Genomic DNA, 18419 nt, shown 5'->3' with positions numbered 1-18419 from the left:
GTGAATTTATATTTTTTTAGTAATATAATATTTTATTAAAACTAAAGAGATTCACCTTTAGGTTAGAACCATATTAGACCATCTTGTAATATCTATTCTATATTTGTGTCGTAAAAATTTACTCCTGTCATAGTCTTGTATAAAACTGTCAATTTAACAAGCCCCATAATTATTAGCTCTAGCTTACATGTCGGAGGGGTAAAAAAATTTTATAATTTAAAAGACCACCGAAAAGAAAACCCCATAAAATTTTGTAGGCTTAGTGGGCCTATGGGCCCAAGTTTTCAAAAAAAAAATCAATTTTTTTTTATTTTGATAATTTCTTTTTTATTTTTTTCGATTTTTTCACCGATAAAAAATTTTGATTTTTTTCGAAACTTTTTTGATTCGAGAAAAAAAAATTAATTTTTTATTTATTTTTCTCACAAAATTTTTTGAGAATTTTTTTTTTATTTTTTTGAAACAAAATAAATTTAAAAAAATTTTCAAGAAAAAATATCAAAATATTGGAGACCTATAAGAGCATCTACGGCGGTGAACTCAATATGGGTTCTTTAGATGGGGTCCACTGTGCCACATCATCTTGAAGCAATTCACTCATTTTCTACTCCAACGGTGAACTCAACATGATTCAAGTTCTACTATGACACATCACCCTAAATCAACTCATTCATTTTTTACGGTTTAACTTTTAAAAAATCATATTATATTCCATTACTTTAATTTATATATTAATATTTAATTTTATTATAACTTAAAATATTAATTTAAATGGAAAAATAAATAAAAAAGTACGTTAATAAAAACTTTAATAAACTTCTGTAACAAAAATTGTGAAGAAAAAGTATGAGTAACAAATTGTTTCTATTAATGAGCTAACACTCGTAATTAAAGGAGAAAAAAAAGGCTAACGGTGGTATATTAACTAAAAAAAAGCTAATGGTTACAAAATTATTATTATTTAATAAATTAAAAAGAAGTTAACAGCTATAAATTAATAAAAAATGATAAATTTATTATTATTAATAAATTAATAAAAGGTAGCGGTTATAATTATATTATTATTAAATTATGAAAGTAGATAGAAAAAAAAAAGTAACTGCTATGAAACACCGTTACTTCGTGACAGTACCGTGATGACACATTGGCACAACTCCAACGGTGAACCCACAAAAAACTGAAAGTTAATGAACCCACAAAAAACTGAAAGTTAAGTAATTACACGCTGGCGGACGAACTCATTTTCACTCCCGTTGTAGATGCTCTTAGGGCTCTGAGCCCCCTTTCTTAAGCCTCATGAAATAATATACCGAGATTTTTAAAAAATCATTTTGATAGAGAACCTAATATTAAGAGTTTAATAATAAAAAATTAAGAGAGTCTAACAGTTGAGACTTTTTTGACAGCTCTAGTCTAGTATTAAGAGATTAATTTATTTGACTTAATTGCAGTTTTGGTCCCTCTATTTTAGCTGAATCGCGAAAGTAGTCCTTCCATTTTGTTTCTCCCCAGTTTTGGTCCCCAAATAGAATTTTGGTCCAAAACTTGATGAAATTTTAGTTTTTAAAGCCGTACTACACCATTTATGATCATATATTTCAAGTACAATTGTTGCAAATGAGATTTTGAGGCATTGTGTGACTTAAATAAATGTAAAAAAAATGAAATTTCATCAAGTTTTGGACCAAAATTCTATTTGGGGACCAAAACTGGGGAGAAACAAAATAGATGGACTACTTTCGCGATTAAGTTAAAATAAGAGGATCAAAATTGCAATTAAGCCAATTTATTTTTGCCAAACACTAAAAGTACAAAGAGCTATAAGAATATATTAGTTCTAAGAAGATAATTCGTCATCAAAATACTGTAGTGCTTTTTTGTAGCTTAGTAAATTAAATATTTAAGCACAAGTTTGATTGATTAATATGTGAGGGAGGTACGCTGTACTACTATAGAATAATAGGAAAATAGCCTCTAAGGCCAAGCACCTAAAGCTGTTAATAGGTTAATGCGAATAAGACATCCGATCAGCTTGCTAAAATACGGCATTTGATCTTTAATAATTTTATTTTTAATTTTTTCATGACATTTTAACTCGATCTGAATAATTCTGTTATTCATTTGAGTTAGTTGATATGAATACCAGATAGGTGCAACCCGCATAATTAATTTAAAAAAATAGAAATAATAAATTTGACTCATAAAAAATATTCAAAAGATATTCAATTTATATATATATATATATATATATATATATATATATATATATTTTGTGATAGAATATTATATTTAGTTTATTATATATTTTTATTAATTAATTTCTTTATTTTTTTAAAGTAAAAAGTTATCCAAAATACTTATTTTAGAGTCACATTAAAACTATTTAGTATTTTATTTAAATTTGTTGAGTTTGAGTTATGTTAGACAAATTTAAATTCACTTGTCTTAATTTAGAACTTATTTTAATTTGTGTGTTGTTTTGAAAAATTTGAATTGAATTTGTGTTAATCGAAAAATTTAAACTTAGTTGGTATAAAAAGAGTAAATCATATTTTTTTTAAATGAACATAAAAGAAAATGAACATTTAAATTGATTCATACTTATTACATAAGTATTATACCATAGTTTTTTTTTAAATAGACATCAAAAAAATTTTCAAAAAAAAAAATCGCAAATAAATTAAAAATATAATAAGTCAAAAAATATTATAAAAAATATGCGGGTTATCTGTCCATTATGCAAACCGTCTAAAACCAGACTCAGTTAGTATTTTATCAGTTTATATTAAAATATAATTTTTTAGCCTAATTTAAAGAAACTTAATATCCATTAAAGTTGATCCTATATGTGTCGAATAACTCGTTTTAACAACTATTCAAACACCTACATAGCAAGACGTAGCAGCGTCCCTACATAACCTTATATATGTATGACTCCGGGAAATGCCAGGACAATATACTAGTTCAAGTAAAACCTAATCATAGTCAAACTAATAATAATTAGATTTAAAGGATAGTTAGATTATTATAAATTTTATGTTAAAGTTTATGTTATAATAACATTTCTCCATACTTATAATAGAAGCATAGTATAAATGTAAAGTTGTTAATTTTTATAAGTCCATTAATTATTGATTCTAGTTTACACGTTGAATGAGTTAACAAATTTTATAGTTATCAAGACCTTAAAAAAGGAGGTCTCTAAAATTTTGTGAATTATGTGGAATTAATGGACTAACTTTTTCAAATTTATCTTTTGATTTTTTTAAATAAAATATTTGACAATTTTTTTTAAAACTTTTTTTGAGAAATAATTTTTTTCTTAAAATTTTTCGACAAAAAAAATTTCTATCTTTTTGATAAAAAGTTATTTACAAATCTTTTTTATTTTTTTCTTGAAATACTTTTTATTTGAGAAAAAGAATTTCGAAAATTTCTCACAATATTTCGAAAAAAATAGTTTTAGATATTATTGAGATTCTTTTTGAAAAAAATAAATTTTGAATTTTCTTTTCAAAATAAAAAAATTTTGAAATTTAAAAAAAAAATCTCAATTAACAAAATATTAGACGCATGAACCTTCACTTAGACACACAAAAATTATGAAATAATGGATAGAAATTGTAAAAAGAATTTATTTGAACAAGAAATCTAAATTTTAAATTACTTAGTAGGAGATCTTTTAAGAAGAGTTTTGGAGGTTAGGATTTAATTAACAGTTCTACATTGGTGTAGTTTTAAAAGAGATATATAAGTGGGCTCGTTTAAAGCTCCACCTGAGCTGTGAATGGGCCGAAGCCCAAATGTAATAATTTTGTGTGCAAAATGAAAGAAATTGAGGATTAACCCGCCAATTCTCTTCACTTATTATTATCCTCAACTCAAAAGAGAAGTGAAACGTCAAAAGAAGAAATGGCGTTAGAGCAGGCAGTTACATCAACCACCTTCAGGAACCTCCTCACCTTCCCCCAAAGCCCTAATTCCATACTCAAATCCAAATTCCAATTTTCCACAACACTCCCATGCAAACAAATCCATAGAAATTTCAAATTGAAGTTCAATTGCTCCAATTCCATCACCAATGGAACATACCCTAAACCCTCTGAGATTCCATGGAATAAAGACCTCTGCAACTCCGTCAATCTCATCGGTTTCGTTGCTAACGCCGTCGAAATCAAACACCTTCCGTCTGGTAAAGCTGTTGCTTGGACCCGTCTCTCCGTTAAGAAAAACGCTACGCAAATTTCGTGGATTCACTTGACATTTTGGGATGAACTTGCTCATGTTGCTTTTCAGCATGTTCAGAAAGGTCACCAAATTCATGTTTCTGGTCGCCTTGTTACTGACACGGTTGAAGCTGGTGAAGGCAAACAACAAACTTACTACAAGGTTTTTTTTTTGTGTAACCGTTAATTATTACTTGAAACACTATATATACTGTTTAGTTTAATTGAAATGAAAAATGTTACTTGTGTTTGTTTTTATTTTGAAAGATTATTCAAAATTCAAGTTTTTCTATTTATACGTATACAAATTTTCAAGTGAAATAAGAATTAAAAAGTATGCATTGACAGTGTAATAAAACAGTTTTGAAATAAACATACAAATGTAGTTTGATGTGGCAAAGTAAAAAAGTGCATGACGAACAAAATTCAATACATTATCCATTTGACATTTTAACTAAATTGAATATTACTGTGTTGTCGATTTTGTTTAGGTGGTTGCTCAGCAGCTGAATTTCATTGATAGGAGTGACTCGCCGGTGACCTCACATGATCAAGACTTTGATTTCATAATGTCTGACAGTGGTAATGGTAAGTCATACATTCAATTCTATTAAGTTTCAGCTAACAGCTTCATCTGTTGCTTTTTACCTAATGACTTTGAGTATTTTTCTGTTATTGTTTTTCAGGTAAAAAGTCAAGTTTTGCTGCAAGTGGTAATACTGGTTCTGTAGTGGAGTTATGGCAAACTTTCTTTGCTAACCCAGGGGAGTGGTGGGACAATAGGAACAACAAGGTAATGTTGACTAATATTGTGAAATAAGTTAAGTTGCATATTTATCTGTAATCTTTGTGTGTTTTCAAGTGTTTGTTTTGACTTACAAGTTTTATGTTGCATGTCTATTGATTATTGCTACCATGCCATTGTATTTGGAGTTAATTCTTTCTCAAACGTCTTTGATATCAACCTCAATGATTTTCTCCATTTCATTTTTCATGCACTGAAGTTAAGGAAGAGGGTAGGTTGCCCCATTACAAGGTTAGGACTTGCAATAGGCCAAGGTTTATGTCGTTACTTACAAATAACTTATCCATAAAGGACTAATTTTTGGATTTGAAACCCAAAGCCTTTGTTCAGATAAATAAGTCTATAGTTCTTCACGTTTGGAGATGCTTGTATGAACTTATAGTCGTTCTTGAAGAAGTAAAATGAGAGAATTGTGAAACGTTTAACAAACAGACGTCAACCCTGTTGGTATACTGCATACACCTTTTGTATTAATGAGATTACTTTTTCTATCAAAAAAATAATGAAAATATTTTTCTGAAAGAGGTTCCTTGGCATGATTGTCAATAATTTAACTACTCCTACCTTTGCCATTAAGAATTAAGGTAAACCTCATATTAACAGTGAAGTAAACATTTCCATCCAATATTTTGCAGTTTGCATTATTTTTGAGTAAGTGATTTCTTTTTTGTGGATCAAGATCAATATATAAATAACAATTCAATTATTCAAACAATAGATATCTTGATTTTACTCTATATTTATTCAATATTATTGTTACCATAAGGGTCTGTTTTGGAGAGTACTTGGAAGGTCAAATCTATATTTTAATATATATTTGACATTTTAAAAAAAATTCAAAGAATAACATGATATATGATCAAACATTTCAATCACACTTCATTTTTTCTTTTAAAACTTCATTTGTTCTTAGAAACATTTTATAGCTTAATTTTGAAAAGAAAAACAAGTCCTCCGCTTTCCTCAAAAATCCTTCTCCCATACAGACATCTAAAGTTTCTTTACTTGGATTAACATGGAGAACTATCTGCATGTTTCAATAACCACACCTAACTAGTTGTTGATAATCATTGCTGAATAAGGTTTTGTTTACAAGTCGTCTCCTCCATTTCATATAATTAGTTATGAATTTCTCATTAGTTGTATCTTCACAACATTTCTGGTAACTTTGCAGAGGAACCCCAAAGCTCCTGATTTTAAGCACAAAGATACTGGAGAAGCTCTGTGGATCGAAGGTAGAGCTAATCCACCATGGGTCAAATCCCAACTTGAAATATTAGATATGAGGATGGGGTCTCATACTGGTCAAAACGGTAGGATGGCTGTAGATATGGTCAGCACGGACGAAATCTTGTCTTTCTAAAAGCTATGCCAAACCTTGCCCAACATGTTTGTGCAGTTTACATTTTGCCTGAAAATTTTGGTTCTACATATGTGGACATTGTTTATTAGTCTCTAGTGATGTATTAGTGTTTAGTAAGTCTAGTCCATTATTTGGAATTTGATTTTTGTCTATGTAACGATATTAAATTTTTAATTTTAATGTGGAAAGTGTACCAAGAATGATCCTCTTCATTGTATTATTTGTGAAGTCTTTGTACTGTATAACCTATAAGATTTTAAGATATATATCTGAGAAGAATTGGTGAAAGTTAGGCAAAGCAATAACTTAAATTGTGGATTGCACACACGCCATGTACGTAAGATAGATCTAAATCAAGGGTCGACGTCACGGAAATAGCAAAAATAGCAGATTCCTAAGGAGCAAAGCATGAGCAATTAAAACCAAATTTCTGGGATAAGGATTCGTGTATCTTGGTCTACCTTTGGATTGATGAGTTTGAGACGTAAACATCCCTGCCTACTGTTGTTGATTACACTCTCCAGTTATTATTGCCCTGTCCCACCACAACTGAGTGGGTTTAGAACTCCATGGTCTCTTAATCAATAATTTGTTGTCCCGGTAACTTCATGTACAGTGTTGAGAATGCTTGTTTTTTCATCAACCAACGGTTTGATAATCTCCATATTAAAAAGACTATAATATAATACAAGTTTGATAACAAGAGTGCTACCCTAAATGCTGGTTTAAATGGTTGAAACTATTTAGCTAGATATTTATATAGATATTTTCAATTTATACAATTCATTCATCTCATCTTTGTCCTTCTCTCTCTCTCTTCTTTTTATCAGCAACTATGTTAATTAATACCTTTTCAATAACATGATAGAACTAATCTTATACATAATTCATACCCCTGTATTTTTTTTATTTAGTGTCAAAGATAATATTAACTATTTTTGTTGAGATTTAAAAGATCTTTTTTTAAAAAAGCCAAAATAAATTAACACTACTTTTCCACACACAAGAAATGCTAAGATTTCTTATAGGCTAGTTATGATTCTTCTCGAAAAATAGCATATGTGAGTTTGAATAAAGTATGTCATTTTAAGAGTTGTGGAAGTTTGGGAGTTAAACCTTTTTAATCTTCCACTCTCAACAAAGTGGAAGTGGATATTTTTCGTGGAAATTGAGGTTGTTTATTTCTTTCTATAAATTATGGATCTTTGGTTTAACTAAATTTGAATTTACATATTTTGAGGTTTCCATCTTCTATTTGGTGACGAGAGCTATTATGAATTTGAAACTGTTTCTTGTGTCTCTATGCAATGTTTTTGTATGTAGTTGCTCACAAGGTTCAAAATGGAGAATGTGTAAAATTTTGGGATAATATTTTGATTGACAATTCTAGTCTTAGAGAGTTTTGACCAACTAACCAATTCTATTATGCGAGATTTGACCGACTATCTAGGATTATCACGTGTCTTTTGCTTCCTCCAAGATGAAGACTTGTATTTTTTATTTTCGCTTCTCCGACGGCTATCAAATTTGTTCAAACAGCAACACACCTATTTTCTTGTACATTATCTTGGATTGATTAAAATTTAAATAGATCTTATATATGAATTTGGTGAGACACATCAAATATTAACGAATGATTGAGTGTTTCTATTGCTTTGCGATTTAATAGTCAAGATCATTATCTCTATTAGATATTTCTTATGAGGTACTGCTCTATAGTAAAATATAAATAAAAATGAATAAAATAATCGATGTATTTAATTTAAATTTAAATTTAAAATTTAAATTTAGAGCAATGGTAGGAAGCCATTTATATGAAACAAGATTATCTCAAGATGGCATTTTTGAATTTATAGTATTTTGGACCGCATTAAAATTCTACCTTGATTTTAATTTAAAGCAATGGTAGGAAGTGCTAGGTGCATTTTTTATGTTTGGTGCACTTATAAAATAATAATGTTGCAAATTTGACTGACATTTTATACCCTTTGTATACCTTGTTTTATTTCGGAAAACATTTTACAGTTGTGAAATTCTCATATATTTTAGTGTATATTCAAGGATTATAAAGAGTTTTGGGTTCAACTCTCTCATTAACATTTTTAACACCTAATTAGTGACCTTTGCTTTACGATTTTTGAACTAACATATTAATAAAAAAGTGACATCATGATATGGAAGGTAGAGTTGAGGGTTCTTGTAAGTGAATAACAAATACTGAACTTTTTTACGAGTTCTAGTTTCAACGTGATGTTTTAATTTTTCATGTGCCTAACAAATAGTTTGATGGAGCTGGCATGAGGTGCTAAAATGATATAAAGCTCGTAAAATAATATATGATTTCATTTTGGCATAGCTCTTTTCTCATCCAAATTTTGTATTATATACTAATGCATCTATTTACAAGTTTTAACATGTTGGATTATTTCATATTATAGAAACCATCATCATTCCTTTGGTTGTGTTAACTTCTTTTTCCTTTAATAATTTATGTTGAAATTATCTTCTCTTTGACATACAAGGATGAAAAAGGTGGAAGAGAAGAAGAAGATGAACTTAATTTTAAAAAGAAAGCAAAAATTAATTTTTGCCTAAACTCTAATATGGAGATCTTCTCTTAAATTAATTTTTATATTATTGTATCAAAAATTCTAATCACCAAAACATTCATAAAGTTTACCACAACATTAATAAATTTTACAGAAAGGACGAAAATGATTAACATAGTAAAGTTACGAGACTAAAAAAAATAAAATATTTAAGAGATTAAATTGAAACAAAATAATAAATTAAAAGACTAAATACATAATTTAATTTATTTTTTATCGTTAAAAAAATCCTTTTCCATTAAAAAAATTAGGCTTCAAAGTTTCTAAATACTCGTCAAATAAACGATGGTTTAATACAACACTTGAAATTGCTTATAAAAAAAAAATACAACAATTGAAATGAAGTAAAAAGAAACATAGATCAAACGAACCAAGCAACATGAAGAGAGAAAAAAAAGAAAGAGATAGAATGGAAGTTCCGTCTTCTGGATCTATCCTCTCTCTCTGTATACATAATTTATTTATACATGTAAATAGATAACATAAGACAAAATGAAATAGTATTATGTATGTATATATCCTCTGTACAATTTAAAATAGAATTTGCTTCTTATTCTCTCTTTCCATTTCTATTTTCCATTCTTGTTTCAATGATTCATAATGTATACTTAAAGAAGCAGACCAACTTGATGTGAAAATAAATGAATAAAAGAAAATAGAAGTTTCTATATTTCTCTAATCTTTTTATCTCTCGAATGGCATCACTTTTCTTCTTTGATATCTTTTTCGTTTCAAAAACAACCCAATCCCTTTGCTTCTGATCCTTTCATAACTCTCAACCTCTTGCAGGAGGACATAAACATTCTGCAATTAATAAAAAAAAAAATCACTCCATAAGATGAATGAATCCATAAAATATAAAATGAATGTTAATTTTAAGAAATTATCAATTTAAAAGAAATGGAGAAGAAACTTACTCCCAAGGAACATCTCCAACAAGCATCCAATCACCATCTTTGTCTTCATAAGTTGGAGCAAATTCAGATCCATTGTATCCTTCTCTTTCTGAATATTCACCAAATGTACACTTGAACATATTTTCCAAAGCCTTTAAGAGTTCTGAGTAACTCTTGTAAACTTTTAGATCTATCTTCCTTAAATAAGGTGCACCAGCCATGCTCACTTTCACATACATCCCAACTTCTTCCCCTTTCTTTTGTTGCAAGCTATTCTTTCTATAAGATCTTATTGGTGGCCATCCCACTACTTGTGCCCTGCATACACCACTTTCATTAATATTCACATTATTTACTAATTTTAAAAAAACTTTTTTAAAATAATAGTCAGATCTAACTATGTTCTTCTGTTCATGAATTATCGCTTCAATAAAAAGAGTTTAATTTTATCATTTCAAGAGATACAGTTCAAATTCTATATAAGATAATTATCTATGCTAATTAAAAAATAATCATGCTAAAAAGTGTTTTTAGTGGCTTGTTAAAAAATAAAAATAAAACATAAGTTTTATATAAAAAATATCATTTAAATTTTTTTTCAAGATATTAAATATAAATATTTTTCATTAAAAAGTTATATTTTTGATGTATAATGAATTTCTTTCGCGAGAAATGAAAAACCAAGATGTATATTTATTTAAATATATTGCTTACTTTGAAGGTGGAGCATTGTCTTGGTCATGACATATGGTATTAGAAGTATTCAAATTGGTCTTGTTAATGGACTCAACCTCACTTGTTTCTGGTGAAGATCTCTTGTTGCTTCTAAGAACAGAGTAATTAGATGGAACTTTCTCCATCTCATCGACTCCGGGTAATCCCAACCTTAATTCCGTAGCCTTAAAATTCATCTCGGTTTCATGTCTCCCCATTGAGTTCTCCATTAATTTTTTCTTGATTTGAATTAATGTGTGATTTGAAAATTGAGAATTGAGATTGAAGAAGATGCGGTTGTTGTAAGATAAGATGGTAGCTCATGAATTTTTATAGCAACATTAGTGTGTAGGACAATATCTAGGTGACTTATTCTCTTGTGGTGCATGAATTGGTACACAATAATTCAGTATGAAACCTACTCTCGTTTGTCACACGCGCTTTATCACGAACCTATGCAGTGTTGACACGGTTGAGAGCGATAGCACACGGTTGAAGAAGCGCGTGGAGTGGGGTTAGAAAGGACAGATATGATTGTCGGTGACTTTTGAGACATGAAAAAGCATGTTGTTGGAAGGAGAGGGAACAAGCACAGTCATTGGTACTGAAGACTAGGGACCACAAATCGACGGTTTTGATTGCGACAGTGAGTGTGAAGAGCGAATCCTGGAGCGTTGGATCGCGCGGAATGCATACATGTGATTCGGTGAGGTCCCATGTTGGAGTCGTTGATTGGATGCTCTTAACCATGTGGGTAGGCGTTAGTATTATGGGTAACAATAGGTTCTTGCACGTAGGATTTAGAATATCTTCACAAGGGTTTTGATTAGGGGCAAGATGACTCCACACATTTACAAGATCACCATTATTTTAATTTACGTTCGATGTTATAAATTTAAGGTAGATTTTAATTTTTTTTAAATATTTTTTTTATCTTTATATTTAAATTATTTGATTTCAATCAAAGAATTAAGATTATGTAACTATGTGTGTAGTCATGAGATGTATGGTCGAATATAACTCAAATTTATGTTAACACTCGTTTCAATATCTTTATTTCAAAAACGTAAAAAAACTAATAGTAATATTTTAATATTTATATTTTGTTTGGTTCATAAAAAAAGATGAGAGAAGAGAGATTTTAATAGAAGGGAAGTGAGTTGAGAAGAAAAATAGAGATGTTTGATTCAAATGAAGGGAAGGGATGAGAGATAATGAAATTTTAATGATTTATTATTTAGTTCAAGGGGGAAAAATAATTTAAATTATTTTTTAGTTATATTGAACTCTCTTCCCCATCAAATCATCCCAATTGGAACATAAAATATGTCAGTTTTAAATTTAAAATATATTGAAATACTACATTAAAAAGTTCTTATAAATTGATTAGTTTTCAACTCTATAAATATTAAAGTCTCACATTAGATACTTAATATATATGGGTTTGCTTCAATAACTATATAAAGAGTGTATAACTTTTGTGAAAAGTACCAAAGTTTCATGCAATTCTCAACTTTCTTCTTTCTCCTTCTTCTACTCGTACACTTCCGAGCCATTTCTCTCATTACTTTATGCCCATTCGGTTTTTTGAGTGATCCTCATACCAGTGCCATTTTAGAGCGGTCTGTGTTGTAATCCATTCGTTTTTGAATGGTCATAATACCACTATCATTTTAGAGTGATTTTTGTGTCGTAGTCCCTTCGATTTTTGAGTGGTCATAATACCACTGTCTTTTAGAGCAGTTTTGTGTCGTAATCCGTACGATTTATGAGTGATCATATTACCATATTGAGAGTGACTTTAACCGTCATATTGAGGGTGTAGTTCTAAAATGGTTTTCTACCGTGCAATAAAACTCTAATATAATTTGTCTAAGTTGTTTTATTCTGAAAACTTCGTGGTTGATAGTGTTCCTTCCACAATTTGAGCAGTGCCGCAAAACATCTTAAAGAGAGCGACTTAGTTTGCAGCTCAACTCAATAATATTGTCGATACTTGAAATTTATTTTGAAACAATTTTTCAAAATTCAAAAACAACAGTTTAACAAAGTCTAAAATGTGATTTGGTATTAAAGAAAAAGAAGAAATGGATAAAAAAAATATTTATAAAAAATGTCAAAAAATCTATGAGTAAATTTACTTATAAAAAATTTAATGAAAATTAAAGATAAATTAAAAATATGAATACAGTAAAAGATATTTATTTTATTAATAAAGTACATATTTAAAAATAAGATAGTTTTTATTATTTATATATTACGCATTGCGAGTATAAAAAAAAATATAATGCTAATGTTTAAAAAAGAAAAAGATATATATTTTAGTCCATGTACTAGTGTAAAATTTAAGGGGGAAAATATTGTCAATGTAACATTTAAAATTTAAAACTTGAGAAAAATATTTATTTAATTTTATAAAAATAATATTAAAAATTGTATGTAATATTGTTTGATAGATTTTATTTTGAGAACATGATGTAATATCATATATATTATTCAAATACGTCTCTAATTTTTAAACAAGACCAACTACAAAATATCTAAATATTGCTCTAGATTTTATGATACTTAGTCACTATTCTCAAAGTATATAGTTGAGTTATAAAAAAAAAACAGCAATATCAATATATAAAATTATAAATATATTTGAATCATATCATAAATCACAAAATATTTTCAATCTTGAATATTCAAATATTATACAAACAAGTTGAAAAAGAAAAAAAAATCACAAATTTGAATTCATAATGAGAAAGAAAGAATAAATAAAATTTTGAAAAAGAATATAGCTAAATAATTTTTATTGCTTTAATATCATAATGAGAATCATGGTTAAACTCAAGAAATGGAGAAATAATTAAAGAAAAAAAATAAAACTTAAAATAATTATTATACAATTAAAATATGATTCACTTTTATATAATACTTTTAATGTAATTAATCTAACAAATTAGACATAATCATAAATATCTTTTAACCACCTCTCACACTTTTCCTATAAATATTTGGAATTAGATTATCATTAATATAAAACATGGAGGACACATTTCCCCCACCCCACCAAAAAGAAGTGTAACAAGTTATTAGGTTTTATTCGGACCACATAACAAAACCACAAAAACACGACTCCAAAAACAACTCATATAACATGATACATGTTGGGCATATGTTAACTAAAAAGGAAAAAAAATACCAAACAGAGCGTAGACACAACCACGTTAACAGAGGCTATGATAATAAAACCAATGACAATTTTTTCTGGACACAACTCAATTTTCTTCCTCTTGCAATTACATTGCAGACACAAAGGCCCATCAACTTTTCTTTCCAACCAATCAAATTTGAATCACAACAATTAATATTTTGTTGGTGTCGTTATTTGCCGAATTTCCCTATCCAGCTCAAGATTAAAATTTAAACAAATATAGAGAGACACTTGAAACTGAAGAAGGATCGAGGAAATGGCTTCAAAAAATTCGCTAAAAAGTCATCCAAGTTTCTAAAGTAATATTCCTCTGTCTGATTTAAACTTCAAGTTAAATTTTGAAGTTTTTTTCTTTCTTTTTTGTCGCCCTCCTTTTTTTTAATTAAAAGATCACAGTTTAAAACTTATTGAATAAATAAACTAATTCTTAAAATTGTAAAGATATGTTAGATTAGTCTATGAGTTTTGTGAATTGATAAATACAATTTAAAAAATATAAAGTGTGAATCAAAATAATTTTTTTAATAAATTTTTATCATTAAAAATTAAGATATAATATATTAATTGAATATATTATTTATTTATATTATTCTCGCACCAATGTTCTCTCACCGAGACTATTTTGTCTATAAAATTTAATCATTTAATTTTTTTGTTAATATTTGTAATAGAAAAATTATTAGAAATTAGTTCATAAAAATCGAAATTTTATAAACAAATTAATCAATATTGTGAAGATATTGATATAGATAATATGAAGAAGCTACATATTCAATTAATTTGATCATACTAAACCTTAAAAGAAATAACTATATTATTTAGTGATAAATACTATATAATGACAATTTTAAACGATACTTTAGAATTTCACCATTTTACAATATAGCTATCAATTTACAAAATATAAAATTAATTTTACAAATTTGAATATCCATTTGTCTATTTAGTCCTTTACAAATGCTGGTATCACTTGAGTAGAAGGTCGATTAATTATTACCACTATAAGGTCATGTATATATAACAATGAAGTTGAAACCATATACTAAAAGAAAAAGCAGGTTGCAATATATATGACTTGATGTTGATAACAACGTCTAATCAAAAGCACACACGTGTGGGTGGTTAATAAATTCGATTGATGGTGAATTAATATTGAGGACTCTCAGCCACACGTGGCCTGATAGAATTAGAATATGTTAGATATAAAAGTAGGTATAGGGAATGAAGGCTCAAATTTAATTACATAAGTTAAGAAAATTAGTCCCCACTCCCACCTTTTATTGTTTCCTTGTTTTTCTTTATGCTCATGTGATTGATTGTTTTGGGCAAACATGGGCCATGAAATGCATTATATTGTTATTAATTCACCTTCTTTTTAGATATCATGACCATGTATGTATGTATGTATAGTCCAAACTGCAGTTACAATAAAGCAAAGCTTGTTTTCTTCAAGCCTAGCTTTTGACTACGGGAGATATATACTAGCTAGGTTTTGTTTCTCTTCACTTAATTATAAACATTTCTTTTTTTTTTTTTTTACAAAAAAGTTATATAGATTTCACGAGGCTAGATTATTGATAAAATTTTATATGCACTAATGTAACACCCACCCTTCTTACAAATTAAGCGACGTTTTGAGACAAAATAATAATATTAACATATATTAATACCAGAATATAATTTTTTATTTTAATTTAGTTTTGACTTTAAATAAATTTAATGTACATCATTTTTAAGTATCATCCCGTAAAGATATATATAGTTACAATAATATTTATTTATAATATATGATATATGTAATAAATAATGTGTTAACTATTTTAAATAGTGAAGTGGTTTAATAATAACTGTAATTTTATAAATCTTTTATTCGATGTCGATTCTGCTTAAAATATTTATCTCATATTTTTTGTTTTATTTATAAATGATATAATATTTTTTTTTATATATATTTATATTTATGCTGTATTTTCTTATTTTTATTTATAATTGATAAATATATATCTCATACTTTTATATGTCTAAAATATACCTCACGTGTTTTATTATATTAATCGATAATAAATATTTATCTTTAATTTATTTATATTTATTATGGAATAACATGTTCCTTTTTTTTTTTTAATATGTATCATAAATTGTGGCAATTATCTAAAACATTAGTTGCGGCGATTATCTAAATCTTATATCTTTCTGATATAATATTTTTTTTAAATATAATAATATCTTTAAGATTTGTATATGATACCGATGTGATATAATTATATATCATAAAAACAAATTGATTTTCTTTTAATTATCCCTCACGGTCTCACCATTTCTTTTTGTTCTTTTTTCTTTCATTTTCATTTAAACAAAATGTTAAATTAAACTAATTGATTAGCGACAAATATTTTTTATATGTATGAATTATATATTTTAATAATTCATTTGGTGATTGATTTTTTTTTGAAAAATAACGTAAAAAATTAAAGTGTGGAAAAACTATAATTAATAATAATTGTTTTTATTTTTATGTTGACGATATTAAAAACACATTAATTTTAAGTAATTAATTAAGAAAAAATTTTGTCTCTTATATTTTTTTCAAATACATTTGTCTCGCATATGATTTTTATAATAAATCATAACTATTATATTTGTATTCTTTAAAAAAAAAATCCTCATATGTCCTCTCAATAAGAAGTGATTATTTTTTTAACGCGTTAAACATTAGATAAGAATATCTTCAAACTAAATTATAATTTATTTAGAAGATATTAAAAAATTAATTAATTAAACTAATTGACGAATGAAACATTTCTCGCATATATAAATTTTACACTTATTTAGTGACTCATTTCTAAGAGTTATCTTGTCGAGAGAAAATAGAGCATTTTTGATAACATAAAGAAATAATAAAAATTAAGGAACATGACATTCATAATAAAAAATAATGTTTGGGTTAACTCAAAGACCAATTATGCCTTTTAGGACGATTATATTTATGCCCTTTAAAACGATCATGTGGCTGAAATGTAGGAAAGGACATTTCTGGCAATTTCATAGTATCTTATTTTTCTAGATTTATGTTTTAGGTTTATATTAGATTTTAGTTGCTTTAGTATATTATGTAACTATTTTTTTATTAATCAAGATTTGTAATTAAGTTCTTTCACCCTCAAATTTTTTCAATCCTAGATTCAAATCACTTGAGTTATCTCACCCTCTATAAATATTTATTTAGTTTAAAAGATAAAACTACATGTTAATAAAATAGTATTTTAGGTCTACAAGACCGATTTATTTTAAGTTTTACTTAAAAAGATAAAATTATTTCCTGTTACTATTATTTTTTTTTAAATCATAAATTTGCTATCATTTTCTATAATTTAACATATTGATCTACATCAATGTTTGACATATTTAAAAATATTATTATAAAATATAATTAAAATGAGATGTGATATAATGTTAGATATAAACACTGAACTTAAACTCTTTATACGCTAACTTGTTCGTCTACTTACAAAAGTTTACACGATGAGTGGTTTGACTTTCATAAAAAAAAAGTAGTAAAATAGGCTATCAAGTCTTGTCATACTTTATAACAGGTCATGTCAGACTTTAACAATGAATCACACTCAAATATAACATTTTCATTGTAGAGCTTGACCCATGTCTTGCAAAACTTAACTCGAACTAACCTATTTTCACCCCCTACTTGTGACGTCTCAAGGCTTTGCAAGAGTTTTAAGTGAGGTTGAGGAAGTTTTGCCGAAAGAAAAAGATCAACCTCAACATAGTACAATAGTACAAAGATTGATGAAGATGTTAATGGGGAGGAGAGTACATGGATAAATCAATAAAAATAGGACACATGTGTTAAGCAATAAAATAGTTACCTTATGACATAAAATGATATGGGTCATAAAATGATATCTTATAAAGATGACAACCTAAATTTCTCTAGAAATGATGAGGAAGATATGGAAGAAGAGAAAATTGAGAACTAGCGGCTAATGCACATAAAGTCTTTTGTCGGACGATAACAAAGGTCAAGGAGAATGAAACTTTAATTCCATGGATGCTATTTCAAAGAGCATGAATTGGATTATCCAAAAAATACCTTAGTTATCTTTTAATCAAATTAGTCGTATGATTGGGGTCCCAAACAAAATATTTGGTTCTCCTTTGAATTTTAGTCACATTTGATTATTTACTTTGTATTTTCTTAGCTTTAACAAATTAACACAAGTACTTTGTTTGCCTTTATAGACTTACACCCAATCACTCAATATTTTCTTTAATCTAGGAAGACTTGAGAGTGTTGAGAAGTTGGGGAGAGCGTCAAGAGCAACAACAAGCTAAGTCTCTAGAATCTTTAAGAGACTTTGACACTATGTCTCCACCAAAATCTTAGTACATTAAGTATATAAATCATTACTCTTATATATCCAACATTTAACTAATTCATAATCGATGTGAGACTTATCTACTCACACTTGAACCCAACATTTAGGAGTGTTTTAAATCTGTTTACAAAAGTTCTTTTTTAAAAGAAGAGATTTATTGATAATATATATATATATATATATATATATATATATATATATATATAT

The 18419-nt window shown here is 27.5% G+C and overlaps 2 protein-coding genes across 4 annotated transcripts; one reads left to right on the top strand and one right to left on the bottom strand.

Moving 5' to 3' along the window:
* Positions 1 to 3853: 3853 nt before the first annotated feature.
* On the top strand, positions 3854 to 6682 carry LOC101515534 (protein OSB1, mitochondrial-like). Of its 2 annotated transcripts, XM_073366820.1 has the most exons (5): positions 3854 to 4389; positions 4718 to 4814; positions 4913 to 5019; positions 5231 to 5262; positions 6206 to 6682. In XM_073366820.1, exons 1-5 carry the CDS (start codon positions 3913 to 3915, stop codon positions 6309 to 6311), a joined length of 819 nt encoding a protein of 272 aa, XP_073222921.1. In that variant the 5' UTR covers positions 3854 to 3912; the 3' UTR covers positions 6312 to 6682. The 2 variants fall into 2 exon arrangements, with proteins under 2 accessions (XP_073222921.1, XP_004495147.1); XM_004495090.4 differs by lacking the exon at positions 5231 to 5262 and having other exon boundaries at positions 3856 to 4389.
* Positions 6683 to 9343: 2661 nt separating this feature from the next.
* On the bottom strand, positions 9344 to 11026 carry LOC101514996 (auxin-induced protein 22D-like). Of its 2 annotated transcripts, none has more exons than XM_004495089.4 (3): positions 10614 to 11026; positions 9921 to 10217; positions 9344 to 9807 (listed from the first exon to the last, which is right to left on the bottom strand). In XM_004495089.4, exons 1-3 carry the CDS (start codon positions 10841 to 10843, stop codon positions 9735 to 9737), a joined length of 600 nt encoding a protein of 199 aa, XP_004495146.1. In that variant the 5' UTR covers positions 10844 to 11026; the 3' UTR covers positions 9344 to 9734. The 2 variants fall into 2 exon arrangements, with proteins under 2 accessions (XP_004495146.1, XP_004495145.1); XM_004495088.4 differs by having other exon boundaries at positions 9921 to 10229; positions 10614 to 10940.
* Between the last annotated feature and the right edge of the window lie 7393 nt (positions 11027 to 18419).

Source organism: Cicer arietinum, chromosome 4, assembly GCF_000331145.2.
Source record: "Cicer arietinum cultivar CDC Frontier isolate Library 1 chromosome 4, Cicar.CDCFrontier_v2.0, whole genome shotgun sequence".
In the NCBI taxonomy this organism is placed as follows: Eukaryota; Viridiplantae; Streptophyta; class Magnoliopsida; order Fabales; family Fabaceae; genus Cicer; species Cicer arietinum.
Note: the sequence above shows the minus strand (reverse complement) of the source record. Positions and strands in the feature narration are given on the sequence as shown.